At 46.0% G+C, this 22,691-nt stretch overlaps 2 protein-coding genes and 2 long non-coding RNA genes across 6 annotated transcripts; 2 read left to right on the top strand and 2 right to left on the bottom strand.

The window, feature by feature from the left end:
• Nucleotides 1-1,420: 1,420 nt before the first annotated feature.
• Nucleotides 1,421-18,131, bottom strand: LOC139608219 (poly [ADP-ribose] polymerase tankyrase-2-like). 2 transcript variants are annotated; one of them, XM_071461699.1, is made up of 30 exons: nt 17,231-18,131; nt 16,068-16,465; nt 15,002-15,117; nt 14,806-14,914; nt 14,465-14,560; nt 14,137-14,173; nt 13,893-13,968; nt 13,327-13,421; nt 12,833-12,899; nt 12,045-12,122; nt 11,815-11,923; nt 11,436-11,557; nt 11,196-11,287; nt 10,985-11,063; nt 10,701-10,872; nt 10,162-10,244; nt 9,795-9,940; nt 9,048-9,213; nt 8,747-8,966; nt 8,237-8,346; nt 7,811-7,999; nt 7,277-7,673; nt 7,072-7,154; nt 6,339-6,459; nt 6,107-6,204; nt 5,904-5,978; nt 5,658-5,763; nt 5,390-5,576; nt 5,031-5,187; nt 1,421-3,743 (listed from the first exon to the last, which is right to left on the bottom strand). In XM_071461699.1, the coding sequence occupies exons 2-30, from the start codon at nt 16,423-16,425 to the stop codon at nt 3,681-3,683; spliced, it is 3,807 nt and encodes a 1,268-aa protein (XP_071317800.1). In that variant the 5' UTR covers nt 16,426-16,465; nt 17,231-18,131; the 3' UTR covers nt 1,421-3,680. The 2 variants fall into 2 exon arrangements, with proteins under 2 accessions (XP_071317800.1, XP_071317801.1); XM_071461700.1 differs by having other exon boundaries at nt 10,162-10,241.
• LOC139608225 (uncharacterized) lies at nt 6,087-7,415 on the top strand. Its single transcript, XR_011684995.1, has 3 exons — nt 6,087-6,190; nt 6,398-7,113; nt 7,295-7,415. It is a non-coding gene; the product is annotated as an uncharacterized lncRNA (long non-coding RNA).
• LOC139608224 (uncharacterized) lies at nt 10,141-16,288 on the top strand. 2 transcript variants are annotated; one of them, XR_011684994.1, is made up of 6 exons: nt 10,141-10,267; nt 10,460-10,887; nt 11,439-11,659; nt 11,754-11,941; nt 15,901-16,034; nt 16,159-16,288. It is a non-coding gene; the product is annotated as an uncharacterized lncRNA (long non-coding RNA). The 2 variants fall into 2 exon arrangements; XR_011684993.1 differs by having other exon boundaries at nt 10,169-10,887.
• A 1,994-nt stretch (nt 18,132-20,125) lies between the features above and the next one.
• LOC139608723 (hydroxycarboxylic acid receptor 2-like) lies at nt 20,126-22,424 on the bottom strand. Its single transcript, XM_071462737.1, has 3 exons — nt 22,288-22,424; nt 21,081-21,712; nt 20,126-20,997 (listed from the first exon to the last, which is right to left on the bottom strand). Exons 2-3 carry the CDS (start codon nt 21,492-21,494, stop codon nt 20,308-20,310), a joined length of 1,104 nt encoding a protein of 367 aa, XP_071318838.1. The 5' UTR covers nt 21,495-21,712; nt 22,288-22,424; the 3' UTR covers nt 20,126-20,307.
• Between the last annotated feature and the right edge of the window lie 267 nt (nt 22,425-22,691).

The raw sequence follows: 22,691 nt of genomic DNA, 5'->3' as shown, positions 1-22,691 counted from the left end.
GGGTGGAAGGCCTGTGACCCATATTAGCTGCTGTGGTTTTATGAAGTGATGATGAAAAGTGGCGCCATTGAAAAAATCCTGCAGGATGAGTCCTCCTGACCTTTCCTGCTCCACCTGCAGGTTCACATTTGTCCTTCAGGTGAAATGTACTTTATCTTTTCATCTGTCGTCAGGTCCAACAAACACGACCAACCCCGTGTCCTGCGAACGAGGGGGTTAGTGTAGTGTGCTTGACGTGGGGCTGTGTGAGGCCCTCACCTGTGCTCAGTGACTTACCTGCAGCGGGAGCACAGCTGCTGTGAACGCGCTCATCCACAGAAACTGCTTTAATATATGTCCACAGAAAAACGGCTAATTTCAGTTGAAGAGTTGGCTTTATTTTGAAAATGTTCACCGCTTCACCCGCCGTCAGACAGTCCTTTACTGCGGAACTACAGCGTGTGGACCGCTGCACTACCGTGTTCCTACGCACAGGCCTCGTTACTGCGCGCACTATATCACTGCGCACATCAGCCGTTTGAATCAGACAGGACCAAGGCGCGCCTGTGCGTAGGAACACGGTAGTGCAGCGGTTGAGGAAATGTAGTTCCAGGAAGTAGTTCAGGATAGTGCAAGATAAAGTGGTGAAAGGTTGAAAATATACTGAAAAGTAACTCACACAACCCCACGTCAACAATATCTTTCTCACGGGAAGAGGAAAGTGTTCAGTTGCTCCTCCTGCCCAGCATGTCGCCCCCCTGTCCAAAGCCCGCCTCTCTGACCTCCAGGTCATGGCGGACCGTCGTGGCGTCCATGTTGGTTTGGTCTTCAGGGCACTTCCCTAACTTCAGGCTGTGGAGGGACTGGACCCAGGCTTTTCATCAGGCTTCAAACCGTTCAGAAACTGTGGCAGCCAATCTGGACAAATATGTTCTTTTAATAATTTATTTTCAGTTGTAATTTCTTTTATTTTTTGTACCTGATGAGCAGGATAAAGATGCTTGTCTGTGAGACCCCCCGACAGATGAGGAAAATGGTTTCCAAACAAAACAGGAAATAATATAGTTTGAGTGGCAGGTCTGGTCTAATTTACAGACATGAATAGAAACAGAAGTCATTTGTTTGGTGTTTCAACTCACAACCCACCTGCTTCGACATCAGATATCAGTTAGTTTCACCATGCTTTGTTTTCATCCTTTATCACTGCGTGTTTCACTGCTAGCTAGCTGTTAGCACGCTGCTCCATCTTCAACGTCAGAAGGCACCAGTATATTCAGGGTAGAAATAAAAAGCTGCAGTCCCTCCACACACCCTGTTCATATTTTCCTCTTCGACTGTGAGGAGTTTGTCTGCTAAATGCCTCAAATCCTGTCATGAAGTTTATTTTATATTTCTCTCGTAGAGGATCAGAGTCGTAAGTATGAACAGTTCAGACGTCAAATTCTTTAATAGCACCTTTTTTATTCACTGTCCCACTTTGGAATCAAGCCCTTCACCTTCAGCTGCTGGCTCTGCCCTGAAAGCCAGTCAGCACCACGGCACCATGCTTTAGAGCCCATCAACGTCACATCACAGACAGGACTGACGACAGCAGCACAGTCACAGTACATTTACACGCACGACATTCAGTTTAGTTTTTCCTCCTCTGTAGGTTTTACTGCCCCACTGAAGAAAACCACAGGCGGGTGATTACATCAGGTTTGTCTCTGATTTGCTGTTTGGACACAGACACCAAGCTGCGCCCACACTGGACTTGACAGACAGGCTGTGGAGATGTGGTCAAAACGAATACTGTGATTAATGTGATGTTGGAGAGTATTGTTAAGATCCCAGACTTCATCGTCGCTTTAATCCAGGATTCACCCAGACTGGAGTTCGCCTGGTTCCAGACCTCCGAGTCACCGCAGCCGGAAAACAAATAAAATGTGTGTGTGGACATTAACAAAACTGTACAAGTTGTTTTAATTTAGTTACAGAACAAAAACTCTTCAGTCAGTAGCGTTAGTGTTTGTTTTACTAAATTTGAATCCTTCTCATGAAGTTTATCTTTCATCATTTGTCAGTTATAAATAAGTATAATAAGTCATAAATAAAGGTTGAGTTCAGATCTGTGATCAGCTGTCCTGGGAGCAGTTTTCAGTGGCAGCTACTAAATGATTCCACGTTAGCATTAATTAAGATAATCCAGTTAAAGGAGCTATTTGCAGGTTTTGCTATCGCTACATCTTCTCGTCTTGCAGGAGCTTCGGTTCATTGTGTTTACAACACCAGAGGTTGTAATACGTCCTCTGAGCGGCGCTGGACTGGATGCCACAGTGACTCGGTATTAGCTGGGCCAGGGCTAGCTGGTTAGCATGCTAACTTCAGTAGAAGAAAAGTGATAGAAATAGTAGCAAAGAGAAGATAAGAGAGTTGCTTTCTACCTCTGGAGACAGATGTTGGTGATTAAAGGATGAAGTTTGATGATGAACTACACAGGGAAGTAAACAGCTTTTAATGCTAGTGTTAGCTATGTAGCAGTAGCAAAACTCACATATAGCTCCTTTAATGTTGACAACCTGTAGCTCCAACCTGAACATGAGCTGATCAGCAGCAGATCTGAAATATTGATCACTGACTGACAGTGGTGTGGACATGGTCTGGATGCACCATGGACTGATCATCATCACAATGCTAGCCAATCAGAGACTGATTTTCATTAAGGCTGATACAGGAAACAGGAAGTGAACTGGTCAGAGAATATCAGCTCTTCAGACACCTCCAAAACCAACAAAGAGACATTTTTCTCACATTATAAATGTTAATAAACTTACATGCTTGTACAAAAAATAAATATACACAACATCTTCATAGAATAAAATTAATACTTCACCTCGTTAGGACGTTGCCAGGCAACACATAGACTTGTTTTTGGAAATGTTTGTCAGACTGAGCAAGTGTTTGCTCTTCAGAGAGGACGATGAGTCAGTTTCCACACATCAGTGCGTCTCCGGCTGAACCGCCAGCATCAGTGCTCATGGTCTACGACGTATTTCATAGATGCTTGAAAACATCTGACTGCAGTTTTGATCATTTCATCATCATCAGTTTAAAAGTTACAAGCTGTTGTATGGATTGAGAACGGGGCGGGACTGAGGGGCCCCAGGGAAACAATTTGTTGTTGGACCCCTATTTACCCTATTTACAGCATCAGGACCTGCTTCTCAAATGTTAATATTTGCTGTTTTTTCAGTTTTCTATGATAAGAAAGTCACAGTTTCTGGGTTCTGACTGATGGTCAGACAAATATAATAAATAAAAATAATTTACTCTGAAAGCATAAATTCACAGTGGTCAAATTAAAAAGTTATTTGTCTCTGTAGATTTCTTTTTAAAATTTCTTATTTTCCTTGTTTTTGTGGCGACAGTTTCTGACGTGTGATGAAACTGACTCGTCCTCTCTGAAACAGCTGTACCCTGAAACCACTGGACCAAACAGTTTGAGTGGGAAAAGGATAAAATCAACAGTCACATCACGTCACATTATGATACAACTTGTGGTTGTGTTTAGTGCAGAAAACAAACAATAGAAAAAAACAGGCATCTGATAAAAACCTACATGTTTTATACATTGTATAAGTAAAATTTTTTTTGTGCATGCAGTTAATGAAGCAAAGGCTCAACAGATAAGATGAGCTCCACGTTGCCCTCCTCCTCCTCCTTCATCCGTCTGCAGGAGAGTCAGGCTTCATGATCTGGTAGGTGATCAGGTACTCTGGGTAGGCCTGTGGGCAGCAGAGAGGCGTTCACTGACACTCCGTAAAAACAATGTGACATTCGAACGTAAAGACTGAAATAAAGACCAATTGAGTTAATCAATGAATAAAATCAAAAACTTTTAATATTCTAAGCTGAATCTACTCAGTATTGAGGCTTAAACAGGAAGAAGAATACAGAAATAAGAGTCTGTGGTCAGAGGAAAACATACAAAATATGACGACCAGTGGAGCCTGGAGTGTGACAACAGACCTTTACACTGTTTATTTACAATCAGTTCATCAGTTTTATAAAGATAATAATAGATTTAATCTGTATTTAAAGATGGACCAATTAACTCAAGGTACAAAAAATGATTAAAATCATTAAATCATGCTCGTTGCCAGGCAACAAACAAGATATAACGTTAGCTAACTTGCTGCTGCTTGTGGTATCAATCTGAATATTGAAGCCTCAGCACAAAAGGGAACGAGTGGATTTCCCAGAATGCAAAAACTCCTTTAAGGGGAAACAGTTTGACATGACACCGGGTCAAAGCCGGGTCAAAGCCTCAGGTCGAGTTGTGTCGTTCTGGTTTTGTTTAGGGTCTAATCGTCGAGGCTGAGAGAGACCATTCGACCAAATTTCCTCCAATTTGTGCCAGTGTGAGAGAAGCATCGCTGTCAGGAACAGACGCAGGATCTGATGATATAACCGGGCTCAGTGAAGAGCAGCCGCAGCTCTGCTATAATCTTCATCTTCATCAGTCCTGCTACTCTCCAGCCATCAGCTTTAAAAGCAAACGCTCCGTGTAATTTCACACAGTAATAGCAGCGCTGATTGCCTGAGTGGACGTCTGTTCATGGCGGACTGTGAAGTGCCACTTCTGAACGGCAGAAGACATTACACGTCCAATCGTCTGAGCATAAGCTGCTCCCCCCACTTAAACAACGAGTCTCTGTCATCCTGCTCCTTCATGCAGCGACCACTCTGCCCTTCACAGGAGAACTGGACCCGACTGCTGCCATCAACATAAATTAACCAGCGCGTCCACGTGTTTAAAGTAGAATAAAAGATTTTTCTTTTCTTTGAACGATCAAAAGTCAAAGTTTCTCATTAACTGATTCCAGCTGCGTCTACTTTGACATTTTTTCAATCACAGTTAAGACTCAACACTTCCTGCAGATGTTTCACATTAAAAGCCCACCAGGTAGGAGAGAGGTGACCCTGAAGGCTGATGAAATAAAGCTGCATAATCACATGTTGTGTTCACCAGAGTGAACTGTGATCACTAACGTAGAGCTGAAGCTGCTGACCTGCTCTCCCCTGTAGATGACGTACTCGGCCAGAGCGAGGCCGTTGACGCTCGGCCTGCCGGTGACTGAGTGGTGACCCGGCGGCGAGTGAGCCATCTTCATGGCGCTGAACTGCAGGAAGGATTTACCCAGAGTCACCCTGCAGAACAACAAGTGCCTGGGAGGGACAAGAAAAGCAAAAGGCACAAAGACTGTGATCACGGGAGAAAACAGGATGTAATCTGTCAAAATAAAAGATTAAAGAAGTAAAAAACAAGAGTTCAGAAAGAAGTTAAATATTTGAATTATTAATTTGAAACCAATGAACTAAATGAGTAGGAATTGTAGATGAGTGAGGGGGCGGAGTCCTGGTGGTGCACCTGTGGCAGACGTAGCAGGAGCGGTCTTTGTGCAGCGGGCAGCCCGTCCCCCCTCCGATCCCGTACACGTACTGGTTACTCTTTGACGAGTTCTCGGCAAAGTAAATCCCGGCGCCGAACATCCCGCCGATGTAGGCGTGACGCTCGTCAAAACCTTTGTGGATGATGGCGTTAACGAACGGAGAGCCTGGGGGGAGGAGTCAGTATGATCAGTACAAACAGTGATGATAATATCACTACAGGAGTTCCTCATGGTGCTGACGCTGACCGTGGAACAGCATGCGCTCGTTGGAGTGGTTGTGGTTCTCCTCCGACACCTCCTTCCTGCGGTGGCTGTACCTCTCCCACAGCTTCTTGTTGCAGACCTTCTGGATCTGGAACACCAGGGAACAGAGCGCAGATCAGTTTTCCTGACCTTGTCCCCTCCTGCACACCATACTCTCCCAGCTCCAGTGAAACTCTCCCTCGTCTGAACGTGAACGTCTCGTACAAACCTGCAGCACCAGGCTGTTACCTTGATCAGGTTGTATCTGCTGAAGACTCCTCCGGCGTGGCCGCCGTCTCGGTGCTCCCTGATCGTACTCTGCATCTGAGCAACAGGAACAAGAGCAAGTGTTTACAGCTGCAGGTCATGAGAGAAAACAGGACGTCGTCACTTCTCTAGTTTCTTTCTACGTTTGTTCTGTGGTCAGATTGAGTTTGTTTCAGCTGGTGTACCTCCTCCTCCACCGACTGGAACTCCTTGTCATCGGCTGCGAGGTCGATCAGGATGGTCCCACTGTTGGCTGTGTTCAACGTGAGGTAAGGGTTCAGACCTGACACACACACACACACACAGAATCATAACGCAACATATTACTTCACAAAAAAAGTCATAGCTACAGGAGGACATGATTAATATGTAGGCTTGTGTGTTTAAGTGTGTGTGTGTGTGTGTGTGTGTCCTCACTCTGCGGCCCACTGATGAGCCTCTCCACTCCTTTGATGATCTTGTGTCTGTGTCCGTAGGCGTTGATGCCGATCTCCTTCAGCTCGCGGTGACCCATCTCCACCAGCACATCCAGAGTGATCTGCACACACACACACACACACACACACACACACACACACACACACACACACACACACACAGTATCTGAATTACAAGTCCCTATTTCATATCAGTCTAAGACACTCAATGGTTTAAATTCTGCTCATCAAACCCACTAAGTTGTTGAAATTGCTCTGATCAATATTCTCATATTCAGGATGAGTGAGAGCTGCTGCTCACTGTGATGAATCCTCAGACATTTATCTCCAGCTCTGCAGCATTTTAGCCTCTTTTAGCTCCTAGTTTTCGTTGAGTCTGTGTTTCCAGCAGCAGGAAGCTGTTACAATAATGTGTTCTCTATATAAATGTCTCCTCTCACTCTGACATCGGTGAACCAGCTGCCGACAACTTTAAATTATTTCATCTCTCATTTAACAACAAAAGCAGCTTCACAGTATCTTGTCTGTGAGGATGGATGGAGCTGTTTTTTATTTATTCTTATTTTTTATTTTATTCTGTGACCTGACGCACAGGAGACGTCGTCCTGCAGCTGTGAACGATGACGTCACACCTGAGCTGGTTTCAGTTCAAATGTGTCAGTACGTGTTACATCATCCACTCACAGGAAGTGACAGGATGAATCTGATCTCACCTGCTCTCTGTCAAAGATCTCCAGAAGATGCTCCAGTCCCAGGTTCTTCAGGAACTGACAGATACTGAGCTCCACTCCTGGAACTACACACACACACACACACACACACAAACACACACACACACACACACACAGTCACATGGCTCATTTTGGAAGAAACTGTTTTTTTTCGTCTTAACTTTCCATCCTCATCATCATCACCCACCTTCCTCTTTCTTCTCAGCGCCCACTGACCCCTCGCCGGCTGAGAGCAGCGCCGATATCTCAGGAGACGCAGAGGATGATGAAGGTGCTGGCGTCGGCGGCGAAGATGAGGAGTTTGATGCAGTAGGAACAGTGGTGGCACCGCTGCTGGTCGTAGCTGCTGTTGTGGTGTCAAGACCAGAAGAGGAGGAGGAGGACGAGGAAGAAGAGGGGAGGAGGAGGACAGGAGGGGCGGGGCAGGGGGAGGAGGAAGAGGAAGAGGAGAGAAGTGGCGGGATGACAGCAATGGTTGGAGAACTGGAGGCTGGCGCTGCCACGCTGATGACCTGAGGTTTATAACAACCAGGGAGAGCAGAGGGAGGCATCGCTGCTGTCAGCAAGGCTCGGACATCATCAGCCTGGGGTGGGGGGGGTGGGGGGTGGGGGGGGTGGGGGGGGGGGGAGTGAGAGGAAGAGGAGGAGGAGGAGGAGAGATAATGAGAACCAGCAAGTATCGTCTGTTTAATGACTGTCACTTTAAATCAGTGAGACCCACCGTGACCAGGTCCAGGGGGGACTGTCCCTCCTGGTTTCGGAGGGTGGGGTCGGCACCGTGGGCCAATAGGAGCGCACACAGCTGTGTCCGGCCCTTCTGAGCCGCCTCGTGCAGCGGCGTGAACGCCCACTTGTCGGTAGCGTTGACGCAGGCGTCGTACTTGATGAGGAGAGCTGCCACGTCCACGTGCTGGAGAGAGAGAGATGAAGATGTAGAGGAGGAGAGATGAAGATGATGACTGAGTCTCCAGTGTCACAAACATTTCACCCTTCATCACTGTGTGTCCACTTCCTGTCTCTTCAATCAGCAGCTCATCAATCAGAGGACACTGTGGAACAGTGTGTGTGTGTGTGTGTGTGTGTGTGTGTGTGTGTGTGTGTGTGTGTGTGTGTGTGTGTGTGTGTGTGTGTGCTCTCCCCTCCTCACCCCATAGGAGGCAGCGTTGTGCAGAGGGATCAGTCCTCCTTTATCCTGAGAGTTGACCTCAGCTCCGTGCTGCAGCAGGTACTCAGCCACCTCCAGGTTATTGTAGCCCGCTGTAACACACACACACACATATAAATTAAAGGCCCTGGCCCCTAGGATCAGTTCAGATCATTTCTTTGATTAACAGGTGGAGGTGCGTTCGTTTCAGCGACAGGAATCTTAAACACCCTGCACACCTTCACAGGTGTTTCCTGTCACTCTGGCTGATTCCACCTCTGCTCAGGTCACCAAGCTTCATACACGAGGGAGGTGTGACCCCTCCCACCCCAACACACAACACATTGGGGGGTTTATTTCCCTACACAAGTGATATTTGTTTGAGAAGATGTTTTCTTTCCTTCTCTTCCCTCTTTTCTACTGAATCAGATTATTTGTGCTGATGAGGTCACACGTGTGTTCAGTTTAACCCATGCACAGTGCTGTTGGTTGTTCAGGTGTGTGTTCTCATACCTGCCAGGTGTAGCGGTGTCGAGTGTCTCCCCTGTGTGTCTCTACAGTTCACGTTGTCGTGTGTGCAGAGTTTCTTCAGTCGGGCCAGGCAGCCCTTCTTGGCGGCGTCCAGCAGGGCAGCGTCGCCCCGGAGCAGGTCTTGGATGTCCGTGTCGGCATCCTTCACCAGGTCCAGGGGGGTGTTACCATCCCGGTTCTTCCGGGTGGGGTTGGCGCCGTGCTGGAGACAGGAAATGACATTACTGAGAGTGTTCACCTGAAGCCTCAGCTAGTGTGTGTGTGTGTGTGTGTTTGTGCGTACCTGCAGCAGGAGTTTACAGATGTCGTATTTGCCCTTGGCGGCGGCTTCATGCAGCGGGGTGAACTTCCAGAGGTCGGCCACGTTGACCACGGCTCCGTGAAGAACCAACAGCTCAGCCACCTCATAGTGACCGTATGAGCAGGCGTTATGGAGCGGGACCAGACCTCTGACACACACACACACACACACACACTGATTGATTCTATTCTGTTTTCTCTCTGTTTAGCTCCAGTGAATGAAACTCAACACGTCCTGTTCTGAAGGTGATTATATATAAATAAAATATAATTTCTACATGTTTATCATCCCATGATTTTGTTACTTTTACTCTCTTGGTACATTTACATGTAATTTCCCTAATAATAATAATAATAATAATAATAATAATAATCATAATCATAATCATAATTATTCACTTTATTTAAGAAGCAGCTTTTATCACAAGATGCAGCTTTTCAGAATAAAAGCTAAGAAAAGACAAAGGAAACTCTCATCTTGAGTCATGGTTATGTCACGTTACTGAATCTCACTGAGACAGTCTACCTCAAGATTTCCCAGAATGCCTTTCACCATGATCCCAGGGTTCAATCAGTACTGAGACAACACGGATTTGATTCCCAGCTCAGGTCACAGTGAAGAAACTTCAGTCTGATCCACACACAAAAAACTAACACACTCTCCTTCCCCATCACAACAGAGACATGACCTCAGTTCACCACAGTCCCCTCCCCCTCCCACTCCCCTCACCCTTTATCCTTGGCATGCACGTCAGCTCCGTGTTGCAGCAGGAACTGGACGACGGCCAGACGGTTGTATCCGGCAGCGAAATGCAGCGGCGTCGACTGTCGACCCTCCACGTCCCTGCAGTTCACGTTCTGCACGGTGCACAGCTTCTACAGCGGGCGAGAGACACAGATGCACAATAGTGGACAGAGAGAGAGAGTGAGTCACAGAGGAACAAGCAGCAGAGAGGAAGTGAAATTATTTTATTTGCACCTGAACAGATAAATAAAGGAGGAGAGATTCAGTCACTGTAACTATGGAGGCTCTGCTGCAGCAGGAAACTGTCAGAGCTTTAACATTTCACAGAGAACATCTGAAACAGTCTCACAACCTTGACAGTTTCTAGATCTCCAGTTTTGGAGGCTTCCAGCAGCTGTCGGTCGACCTCAGAGTTCCCGATGAGAACTCCTTCTGCTGAGAGGAACAGACACAGTGAGGTGACGGTTCTACGCAGAACATTAGAAAACTACATTCTTTTTTTATCACAGATTTCTAAGAATCCTATTTTCTTTTTTATGCAATTAAATAAATGAAGACTGTTATATATGTGCACCATTTGGCCAAAAGTATGTGGACACACTGGTCATTAATGTGCTGCTCTAATAGCTTCCTCTCTTCTGGCTCTGCAGATGCTGAAGCTGCTGCAAAGATTCACTGCAGACACGAGTGAGACTGAACACTGATGTTAGTGATGAGGTCTGCTCTCACATGTTGAACAGGAAGAGTTCATCTCAAACATCCCTAAGATTTCCCTCCACAGAAGGAGTAAACAGTGGTGTCCACATACTTTTGGCTACATAGTGGAAATACTGTCTGCCTTACTGATGGGTTCTGATAACACTGTTGCATGATGGGTGATCAGCACAGCACCTTGCAGTATCTCCTGCACGCTCTTGTTGCCCAGCTGTGAGGGAGAGAAGCCCTGCAGTGACGTGAGCAGCGGGTCGCCGCCGGCGTTCAGCAGCAGCCTGCAGGTCTGCAGGTGCCCGCAGTGAGCGGCGCGGTGCAGCGGCGTCTGACCCAGGTGATCCACGGCGTTCACCTGGAAGGAGGAGAGGTTAGTGTCTCAGTCATTAGGCTGCAGAGCCGCAAACAAACAGCCACATGTTAGAGGTCGACAGCATCTCATGTTCCCAGCATGCTCTGGTTCTGACCTTGGCTTCGTGTTTGACCAACACCTCAATGACGTCGTTGTGAGATTTCTCTGCCGCCAGGTGGAGAGGAGTCAGGAGGCTGACGGAGACACAGACGTTATGGGATCAGAAACAAGGTCACATTAGACCTGGACCAGATCTGGACCAGAGCTGGACCAGAGCTGGACCAGAGCTGAACCAGAGCTGGACCATCGGACTCCTCTTTACTCACTCCTTCGTCTTCTCGTTGACGTTGGCTCCTTTTCTTAGCAGAAGTTCACACACTTGTTTCCTCTTCGTGTATGGAGAGGCAGACGCACAATGCTGAGTCGCAGACACACGCACACGCATCAGTTTGTAATAAAACAGTTTGTTGTCAGTTATTGACTCCCACCAGAGAACAGATGCTTTTTCTTTTCGATGATCAAATTGTGATGTTGTGCACGTGACAAACACTAACACGCTCTCTCACCAGTGCCGTCTCCTGAGTGTGTGGGTGTTTGAAGCTGATGGTCTCCAGGCTCAGGTGTTTCTTGACTCGCACCATGTCTGTCTCCCTGGCTGCCTGCAGCAGTCTGTGACCTCTGAACTCATCTGTCAACATCAAACAGGAAGCAGGTTTATTGTGAAAAGCCCGCCTTAAACCAGCCTCACAAACTGAACCAGGATCAGTTTGTTTAGAAATGTGGAGCTAAAGTGAATAAACTAAATGAAGTCTGATTCATTTCATTTCTTATTGTGTAGTTGTTGTGATGTGTGTTACAATGTGTGTTGTGATGTGTGTTATCAGTGAGCTCAGCCTCGACACAACTCCAGGTGAACAGGAGAACTCAGCAGGAAACAGGACGTACAGGCGAGTCGCTCTTTCAGCTGCGAGGTGGGGGCGAGGTCGATGGAGCTTTTATTGTGACAGTTCAGGAAGGTGGGGTCGGCTCCATAGCACAGCAGGAGAGAACACACCTGACCACAGACACACAGGTACAGTCAAGTGTTTGTGTTGTTCACTGCGCTGTGGTTGAATTAGCTTGAATAAAAAACTGATCAGAGGTCAAAGGTCACACTGCTGCTGTCAAAACGTTACCTCCACACGGTTCTTGGAAGCGGCTTCATGCAGAGGAGTGAACTGCCACAGGTCCATGGCATTAACACAGGCTCCATGCTGAACACACACACACACACACACACACACACAGGGAAACATCATCAGTGTGCCGCCCTCTTGTGGTCGCTCTGAGTTACTGTAAGTAGATTTGATCTGGAACCTGAGGCTGTGTTATCACTGTGTCTGTCTGTCTGTTTTTTTATTTGTTGTCAGCAGGATTACACAACAACTACTGAACTGTTTGTCTGACATTATGAGACAAGACATTTCTGAAGAAATAATGTTTGGATCTTGATGTGAAGCATCAGACATGTTAAAGCTGTGACTGACAGACAGCTGCAGGATTGACTGGTGCTGTTCTAGTTGCTGATACATCGTTTTTTCCTGCACAGTCAAATGTGCATCGTGAGAACTCATTGTGCTTGTCTTCAATTCAAAACACTGATACACCCACATGAACACTGAAATAGTTACTGGTAATTATTATTCCTCCTACACAACATTTCATTTCTGGAGAAGACAAGACAAACAAGTCAAGTACATTTTGTTTAATCAGACCAAAATAACAAATTTAACTCAAAGGGTTTAAAAACCTTCACAGGTCGCCACTTCACCTGTTTTCATAAGAACAAGGACAAACGTCTGTTCAGCAGGAGAAGAAAAAATCCAAAGGGAGAAAGCAGAGAGGAGGAATCCCTGTCCAGGACACAGTCATACCAGATGAAGACAGAAATAACACGAGTCAAGAGACATGAAGTGACACGTACCTTCACCAGCAGCTCAGTCACTTCATAGTGACCATATGAACAGGCGTTATGGAGAGGAACCAGGTCCCTGAAACACACACACTGTTAGTATGACTACTACTGCTGCTGCAGAAATTAGAAACGTGTGAAGTGCAGTAGTAAACACTTTATACATGGTTAACCTCTGGCTGTAGCCTGAGAGGTGAAACTCGGGGCTAAGTGCTGCTCTTTGTGGGAACTGTTGGGTTTTTCTCTGTAACAAAGTAAGGTCTTGACCTGACCCTGTAAAGAGCCTCGAGATCATGTATATTATGATTTGGCGCTATACAAATAAAATTGAATTGAATTGAATTAAACAATCCCATAATGCTGCAGCTCTTAAAGCTCAGGGCTGTGGACACGTGGTGGTAAATACATTCATCAGCTGCTCTCTTCTCTCATTGAGACAAAGGCGGCTGGATAAGAGACAACTGTCAGAGTCAAATTGGTAAAACCCTGCAAAGGAACACACTCACCCCTTGTCCTTGGCGTGCACGTCAGCGCCATGCTGCAGTAACAGCTGGACGGTCTTGACCCGGTTGTAGCCCGCCGCCAGGTGTAAGGGCGTCGACTGAAAAACAACCCAAACAGGAAACAAAAGAGTGAACCTTCAGCCAAACAGCAGCTGTGATGCAGTGTGTGTGGCTGGCAGACGTGTGACTGAACCATGAAGTACAGCGAGTACTGAGTTACACTGAATCAAGGCAGCTGTCAGTGAAAGGCTTGAGCCCTTTCCACACTGAAGACCAGGTGCTGGTCTGACCTCTGCGTGTGGACAGGAGGGGCTGGGGGTCAAACCACATGCTGACACCGGCCCACATCTGGCCTGAGACCTCCAAACTGGAGCTGCATCAGATCCAGATTCCAGAAACATCTGGAAGATTCTTGTATGTTGAAATCCTGCAGTGATGTCACCACAGCTGCCTGAAGCTCTCCATTAGACGCTGATGCTAACAACGTCAGACGATGTTTTCAGTCACCTCTCGGTCCTGATCTATAACACGGCCGCTCCACAGCGTTGGCTGTAGAAGCTGCTGCTCACCTTTCGTCCATCGCTGGCGTGACAGTTGACGTTGAGCGGCGTCAGCAGAGCCATCAGCTTCTCCTCGTTCCCGCTCCTGTGGGGGCAACATCAGCAACGTGTGGGACCATCACAGACAGTAACTGTTTCATCAGACTCATTTCATGTTTGAGTTCTGTGTGAGCAGATCCATCTGTGATGTTCTCCGTCAGAGGAAACAACGTGATGACAGAATTTATGAGAGACTGAATGAACGTGACTGTACCTCGCACTTTCCAGAAGCTCATCTTTCCTGTATTCACCTGAAAAACACAAAATCAGACACAACATGTTGTCACTGTCAGCGTGTGTTGGAAAAATGACTCAAAGAGTTTGAGCTCATTTAGATAATCGACACTCTTCAAAGTTTCAGACTGAACCAGGTCGAGCTCAAAGCGACGAGTCTGCAGCAGCTCTGTGAGGCTGCGCTCAGCCGCAGTGAGGTCACATATCCACTTCCTGACGTCCAATCATTGTGCAGCGTCTCCTCAGCATTTGTCTGTCTTGTAGCTTGAAATGACCAAGTTGCGTTAACGTCTCCATGAGCTCCTCACCTGTCAGCACTGCTTTGGTGGAGAGTTCTGCCAGATCCAGAGCAGTTCGACCGTCTGTGTTTCTGATGGTCGGCTCGGCACCGTGCTGCAGCAACACTACACACACACACACACACACACACACACACACACACACACACACACACACACACACACACACACACAGACACACACAGTTGGATGTCACCTTGGGCTCTAGCAGATCATGTTGAGTATCACTAATCATTAGTTGCAGCTGCTTTGACATTAAAATAAACTCTTATTGTAAAACTACCTTCACATCTACACAACCAGGTGCACACACTGTTGTCCACTGTTGATAATCAGGAGTGTTTTTGTACCTATGCACACGTCGATCTTGCCCTTGATGGCTGCCTCATGGAGAGGAGTGTAGTTCCAGTTGTCTCTGGCGTTTGCGTCCGCCCCGTGATGAAGCAACAAACTCACAACCTGCACAAAAACAACACAACACAACATTATAAAGGTCTTTAAAGTTTGGGTCACAGCTGGTCACAGGCTCAGGGTGGTGAGCTGTACCTCAGCGTGGCCGAAGGAGCAGGCGTTGTGGAGGGATATCAGCCCTCCGTCGTCTCTGGCGTGGACGTTGGCTCCGTTCTGGAGGAGGAAATCCACCACGTCTTTACGACCAAAACCTGCGGAGTCAGAGGGAGAGTCAGAAAACATTACAGAGCTCTGCGGTTTATTATTCATACACTGTCTGATCCCTCAGACGTCTTTGTGTCTCGTTTTGTTCTGTCACAATAAATTATTCAGTGAATTTACAGGAAAGCAGAGCGCTGCAGCCGCTAACGAGGCTTCACAGGGATGAAGCAGATTCAACAATAAAACCATTATCTTCAAGGTGGAGAAGCACCGACAGAAACCTACAGGACTGTTCTGCAGGTGGATGTGTGTTTATCCCCCGAGACTGAGGTGGAGGTTGACTGCATGGAGGCTGATGTTGTCCATTCTTGCAGCTTTTGATTGCCCGAAACAGAAATATCTCCAAAGTTATCAACATCAAACTTTAAGAATTATTTGGAGTTGAACTGGACGTGCATGAAAGAGCTGTATAACTCCTCTCCTTCTACCCTGGGCCCTGAACTTATCAATCACCCCTTTGACACGTCTTCCACCACACAGGTCAACAGCTCAGCATCCTGCTGTGAAGCTGTGAAACATGTATTCATCAGATTACTGGGGAGGCTGGAGTCTGATTTCCTTGCTGGTCACCTGAACTTTAATGATCTTACTCTGGAAGCCAGAAACAAAGAAAGTGCTGAGCGTTGCTCCATGTGTTTAACAAACTGTTAATACTCCTGTTCAGACACATAGATATGAGCATGTGTCCCCATGAATGGAACAGATTAAAGTGACGTGTCAACAAGGCTTTTTGATGAATGTACTTGATTCTCTGATGTCTTTCCAAAACGCAGATAAATGTAAGTGAGCTGTGAGAGTGTGACACAAAGAGGAGGAGGTCGTCAGCGTATACAGAGAGTCCAGCTCTGATTCCAGGAGAGGAAGAGATCACAGTCGGCTTTCATTCTGGAATCTGGAGGAAACAGAGGTAAGAATAAGGTTTATAAAACATCACCATCACCTGCAGCGAAGTGCAGCGGCGTCGACTTCCTCCCCGCTGTGTCCCGACTGTTCACGTTCTCGGCCGTCACCAGTTTACGAACCCTCTCCAGGTCCCCGCTCCGACAGGCCTCAAACAGCTCCCTGCTGGCCTCACCGGCCCCCGTCCCACCACCGCCGGGCTCCACCACCACCTCTGCCACCACAGGCCCCGGGGACACGGCTCCGCCCCCCAGACCGGACACTCCTGAACATCTCCGGCCGGACAACATGGACGGCGGCGAACGGCCTCGTCCCAGTTTCAGGCTGCCGGTTCTGGAGAGTTTGGAGTGAGAACAGCAGGCGGCTGAACCCCAGAACCCTGCAGCCACTGAGGCCATTCAGAACGACGGGACGCGGTCTCTGAAGAGAGACGGGAACCTATAAGAAACCAGACGACAGAAGAGCAGGAGGATTATGGGTGATTTAAAAATAAAGACGCAACATTTCACAGGCTTAGTTCTTTCTTATTAACTTTCTATTTCTGTGAATCTAATCTTCGTTATCAGGACTGTGTGTGTGACGTTTGATCACATTGTGACATCCCCACCTGAGCCCCTCCCACTGGGTTGAAGTGGGAGGGGCTCAGAGAAGAATACTAGATTTAAGAAAAAATGAAGGTTGATTTTAGGAAATACCTGAAACCTTTTGTTAATAAATAAGAATTAAGGACTTAGTTACAAACTAAAATGACAGATTAAAAATGAGCTCGTGTGGTATGAAAACCCGCTGTCAGTTAAATGTAGTGCAGTGGTCAGTCCAACCTTTCCCTCTGAGGTGTAGTGGAGGAGCTCTGGCATAAAATGGAAATACTGATTGAATGAGCTGACTCTCCACCACTGATCATACAGAGATTACACAGATGAAAAACACCGTAAATCTATATCTTGCAGAGAGGCCATGTAATAACACAGTACAGGTCCCTGTAAAAATCTGATGACAGGATAAAGCTGAGATGTTGTGGAGGTGCAGTACAACATGAATCAGGTTTAATGTAATGCAGCAGCAGTGCATTACTGCACAGAGGGTCTATAAAAGAGGATAAATACACTAGAAGGTCTCCAGCACCGTGGGGACACTGCAGTGGACATCAGAATAAGGCCTGAAACAACAAAGGGCCTGAGAGACTCCCTGCGGCGCTCTCACCGGGATACTGCTGAATACCGCGGCTGATGAATCAAATCATCCCCGGCTGGCGGGCACACGGGTCCGGCCCTCCATCCTCCTCCTCCGCCGCGCCCGGGAGCGGGTCTTCAGGGGGGAGGGCGGCAGGTTGATCCGGACCCAGAGACCGACACGGAGGGACAGAGGTGTAATAAACGGAGGTAAAGACGCGGATCTGATGAACAGAGACGAGATGAACCTGCTGACTGAGGGAGGAGGGCCGATGTCCGGAACAGCCCCCCCCCCCCCCAAACAAGCACTGAGGATGGCTTGATCTGTCGGCCTGGCTCCGCCGAGCGGGCGGAGCTACTGTTCCTCATAGAAAACACGGGCTGTGAAAAGATTTGTATCATCTCCTCTAGAAGCAAACAGGCCTGCGATGTTTTATGGAGAAAATATATACAAGGTGCGTTTTATAATGATTTATAGACCTGTATCATCCCGTTACTGATAAGAGCTCTGTTCTATTTATTTAATTATTTTGAATTTTCTTATAACTAAAATTCATAAAATTACAATCAGTGATTTCAGGTCAATCCATCAGAAGATGAATTAAAACTCATGCATGAAAGCAAACAGTGTTTAATATAATCAGACATCGCTTTAGGTTCCAGCTCCTGTTCTTCTTCTCTCCCTCAAACTGTGCTTCCCATTTCCTGTTGGCACATTAATACAAAAATATGTTCTAACTACTGAAGATTCATTCATTCCAACACATTTATAGATTTAATCAACTTCCTGTCAACAATAAATTGACTGATCGTTGCTGCTCAAATGGTTTTTATGCTTTTCCACTTGCTCCCCCGTTATCCTGAACAGTATGAGGACGATTTAAAACCAAGAGGTTTCCTGCATCAGGATGGATTATCAGAAAATGGGCCCCTGGGCACTGACAGGTAAAAGGGCCCCTACTTATATATAAGTAGGGGCCCTTTTAGGAGTTATATATAATTCATATTCATAGTATATTTTTATTTATGGTATTTATATATGGTATTTATATCTTGCCATTCTGTATTTTTATTTCTATTCTGTCTACCTCAATATTCTACTCTATTGTATTTTTGTATTCTAATACACCAGACTGCTGTAACAACCTAATTTCCCTTCAGGGATGAATAAAGTCATCTATCTATCTATCTATCTATCTATCGATCTATCTATCTATCTATCTATCTATCGATCTATCTATCTATCTATCTATCTTGTTCCACACAGGACTAAAAGTCTGTGTATGGTCGTCTGTGGTTGTTTTGTGTCTTTGTGTTGAACTCAGCTCTGTGACGTTCAAACAACAAACCTGAACAGTCACGTCATACAGAGGCTCTGGCTCAGGGGCCCCTGACTGCTCGGACCCCTGGTTAACACATCCACAAAGTGAACACAATGATCACAACTGTGCTCATCAATAAATCCTGTGTTTACTGTTCAGTAAATATCCAGAAATAACACAAAACAGCTACTGTGATTGGCTAAATTCCACTGAGCTCTGATGGGGAGGCCCCTCTCAGTCGTGCACTGCAGGGACATAAATCGAGCGCACTCCCGGCCTCTGCGCTCTGCAGACAGCTCTTGTGTTGTGCAGCAGGGGCGCTGTGTTCTGAGTCTGCGCAGGGTTGTGCGTGTGTGTGTGCGTGAGAGAGAGAGAGAGAGAGAGAAGACACGAGGAAAGGCAGCAGAGACCTGGGTACCCTGAATGCACCACAGGTCTGATGCTGCATTCAGGTGCTCCTGCTTATGAGAGTCTGTGAGTCTCGGAGTTTCACATTTTCATCACAGTCACACTGCTGGGAAACATGACCTTGTTTATGCATGTAGTTCACATATTCATACTGTGTTGATATAGATAAGAAAGAACAGTCACATGACTTCATCATGACAAATATGATCATATTCATATTTACAAATCAAAAATGTAATTGTGTCAAAATGAATATAAAAGCTCAATAATAACAATAATAATAATAATAGCTTAACTATAGTGAACTGAATTTGCACTGAATCATGTGTCTCCATAGATGAATGATGAGACACGGGGCCTCTGGGCACAGACATGTAAGAGCCCCACCCCCACCCATTTTCCGTCTCTTTGTGGTCGTTGTGTTTCTCTTTAAGCTTGTTTTGCGTCTCTTTGTGGTTTTATTGAGTCAAAGTCACTTCAAAGAGAGTCTCTGGGGCCCAAAGCCTCAAGGGGCCCGTTCAGTAATCCTTACATGTGTGGCACCGAGCTTACAGACACAGGAGCACATGGTTGTGCTGTGTAAACAGGCTCAGAGAATGTAGTGAGGAAGGTGTGAAGGTGACTCAGAGTCAGATGAGACATTATTACTATATTAATTATTATTATTATCATATTATTATAGGACAGAATCTGTTCACAGTGCAGACCATGAGAGGAAATGATGAGGACTTCCTGTCTGTGTCCATCTGATCAGCTCATCACCGAACCAAACCAAGCTGTAGGAAGAACTCACTGATCAGCTGATGTAGTTGATGATTTGTCCACTAGATGGAGGACTCTGTCCATCACCATCTGACGAGCAAGGGAACATTTCTGAGTGAGGTGTAGTGAAAGTTCACATTCAGGCTTTTCTGTGTTAACTGAGACTAAAAATGCAGCTGGTTTTTTTTTCTCTGACTCACTGCCGCTTCTTCAGCCATTTTTTCAGTGAATCCTGGTTTCACCTCACAGCTCAGACCCCCCCAGAACTTTCTATTTCTACTCGAGATGGCATCTTTCTGAAGATACCGAATACTGTGGGATGAATCCTGGCTGTGTCTAAAATCATCTCGAGGCCTCAGTGAAGAGCTGGAATATGTATCTGATACATTCAGACAGTTTTCTAAGCTCCTCAGAGAATCAATTAATACATATAATACACATAATAATACATTTAATTAAAACCCACATTTGTATTTGTTGTTTAAGTATATTTACATGCATATGCAACAAATGATCATAATTGAAATTTTCTCATGTGTTTACAAAAATCACAGATGTCATTCAACAGTATCAAAAAACCACAAAACAGACGAAACTCAGCAAAACACTAGAAAAGCTAAGACATGTCTTCACTCCCTCTGCTGGCTCTCATGGACTTCAGTTCCTGTTGGGTGGTTGATTGAGTTCCTGATGAGGACAACATATTCTCAGCGGCGTCCTGGCCGCAGCGGAGGGCGCGGGGCAGTGAGCTGCAGAGGGCCTTCCTGAACATGGAGCTGGAGAAGACGTAGACGATGGGGTCCAGGGCCGAGTTCAGGAAGTTCAGCCCAAAAGATACGATGGTGAGCTGGGTGAAGGTGTAGAAGGCGGTGCAGTCCCACGGGCGGTATGAGCGGATCACCCACACCCCGATGGTTGTCACCGTGGTGGGCAGGAAGCACACCATGAATACCACGACGATGGCGGCACACACTCGCATCGCCTTTCGCACCTTGTCCGGTTTGCCCATCTGCCGCCCCTTCAGGAAGCTGGAGATCCGGACGGAGCAGAACAGCAGCATGGCCAGCGGGATGATGAACTCCACCACCGTCAGGATCCGGTGCATGCCGACCAGGATGATGATGCCGCGGGACGCCTCTTTGTAAGAAGTGAAGAAGAAGCACTGGGTGCCGTTGCCGCGGCCCTTGATGTGGCTGTAGGCCAGCATGGGAACCCGAGGACTGATCACCAGCAGCCACACAAACGCCGACACGAACACAGCCTGCCGCTTGGTCATACGGTTGAACCGGTGGTGAGGGTGGACCACCTGGAAGGAGAGGACAGTGATGATGCATCATTTTGACCTTATAGTCACTGATCAAAGTCTCCTGGGAGACGGGAGTTCCTCACCTTGAAGTAGCGGTAAATTGCCACCACGGTCATTAGAGCGATGCTGGCTGAGCGGTTGGAGAACATCAGGAAGAGGTTGAGCCGGCACAAGGCATCGCCAAACACCCAGTAGCCCCTGAGCAAGGCATCGATCCTCAGCGGCAGACTCACGAGAGCGAGGAAGTCAGCGATGACCAGGTTGAAGAGGAACAGGTTGTTGGGGTTCCAGGCCTTCAGTTTGAAGCAGAAGATCCACAGGGCGACTATGTTTCCCAGCAGCCCCAGTATGACATCAATGGTGAGGACCGGGGGCAGGACCACACCCTCCAGCTGAATACCAACTGGTGGGCAGCCACCGCCTCTGCCGCCAGCAGGGGCCGGAGTTGTGAAGTTTAAAATTGTGGTGGTGAAGTTTTCCCTTTGCTCTGATAGCATTTTGATGTAGTAAATGTTTGTCTGAACAAAACGATGAATCAGTTTGGTGGAAATTTTTTGTATGAGTATGTAATAAGTAATTTTTATGTGCTGCTATTAACAACAGGATATGAATGAGAAGAAAAAAACCGAATGACCACAACAAGGAAAGTTTTAAGATTCAGGAAATTTGCTGCTTCCTCTTTTCACCTTCTTCCTTTCTTTCTGTAGCATGAAGTCTGTGCATAAGAAACAGAAAACACGCTTTTAATGGACATGAACCGGTTCCTCTTTCCAGAGGTCAGAGAGTACAGTCTCAGAAAACAGTGGTATGACACCATCCTGACACACAAGATGAACCCAGTAATATCTAATAATACTCTAATAAGAAAGCATTTCATCTAAAAATGAACAGTTAACAAAATTAAATTAACAATTAACACAATTAAAGTTTTTATGTGGTTTATTATAATAATTATAATAATTTATTTTTATTTAAAGTGCACTTTTAAAGATATTTAATATTTAAAGATATTCTACAATTGCACCTGGACATTTGTTCTTTCTGACTGACAAGAAATTTCATGTTAATAATGTTCAATTTCCAAATTAAAAAATTACTGACTGACAACCTGTTAATATCCAATCATTAAAAAATCTATGAAAATGCCATACAGCAACCCCAACAAATCAAATTAAACACATTCATATTTTACATTAGAAAACCATCCAACAATATTATTTAACTATATATATATAATATCTAATAATAATCACTATTTATAATAGAGTGAATCATATTAATATTACTCACCAGTCAGATGTATGAAGGATTTAATTCATGAACAGCTGGAGGAAGGAATGGAGGGATGTATGATCTTGTTCCTGTATTTATGTCTCTTACAGGAGGGTGTTCCTGTGTTTCTGCCATCATGTTTGCTGTTGGTCAGGCACTTACAACATTTCCACTGGTTCACAGTTGAACTTTTTTTAAAAAATCCTGCGTAAAGCCAGTTTCTCAAGGCATTGCACAAGTGCAGTGGTGCTATTTTTAGAAGAAGAGGAGCACAGCGAAGAAGGTAAAATACATCAAATCAACTTCAAATATAAGAAATAACACCAGCGATGGAAATATATTATGAATAATTATGAGATTTTTAATTATTACAGGTGATGAAAAGCAACAACATTTAATCTGCTGGCTTTGTAGCTTAGTTA

The sequence above is a fragment of the Trachinotus anak genome, unplaced genomic scaffold (assembly GCF_046630095.1).
Source record: "Trachinotus anak isolate AG129_WGS33_773 ecotype Australia unplaced genomic scaffold, CSIRO_AGI_Tana_v1 ptg000025l, whole genome shotgun sequence".
NCBI classification, from domain to species: domain Eukaryota; kingdom Metazoa; phylum Chordata; class Actinopteri; order Carangiformes; family Carangidae; genus Trachinotus; species Trachinotus anak.
This window is presented reverse-complemented; position numbering and strand designations above follow the sequence as displayed.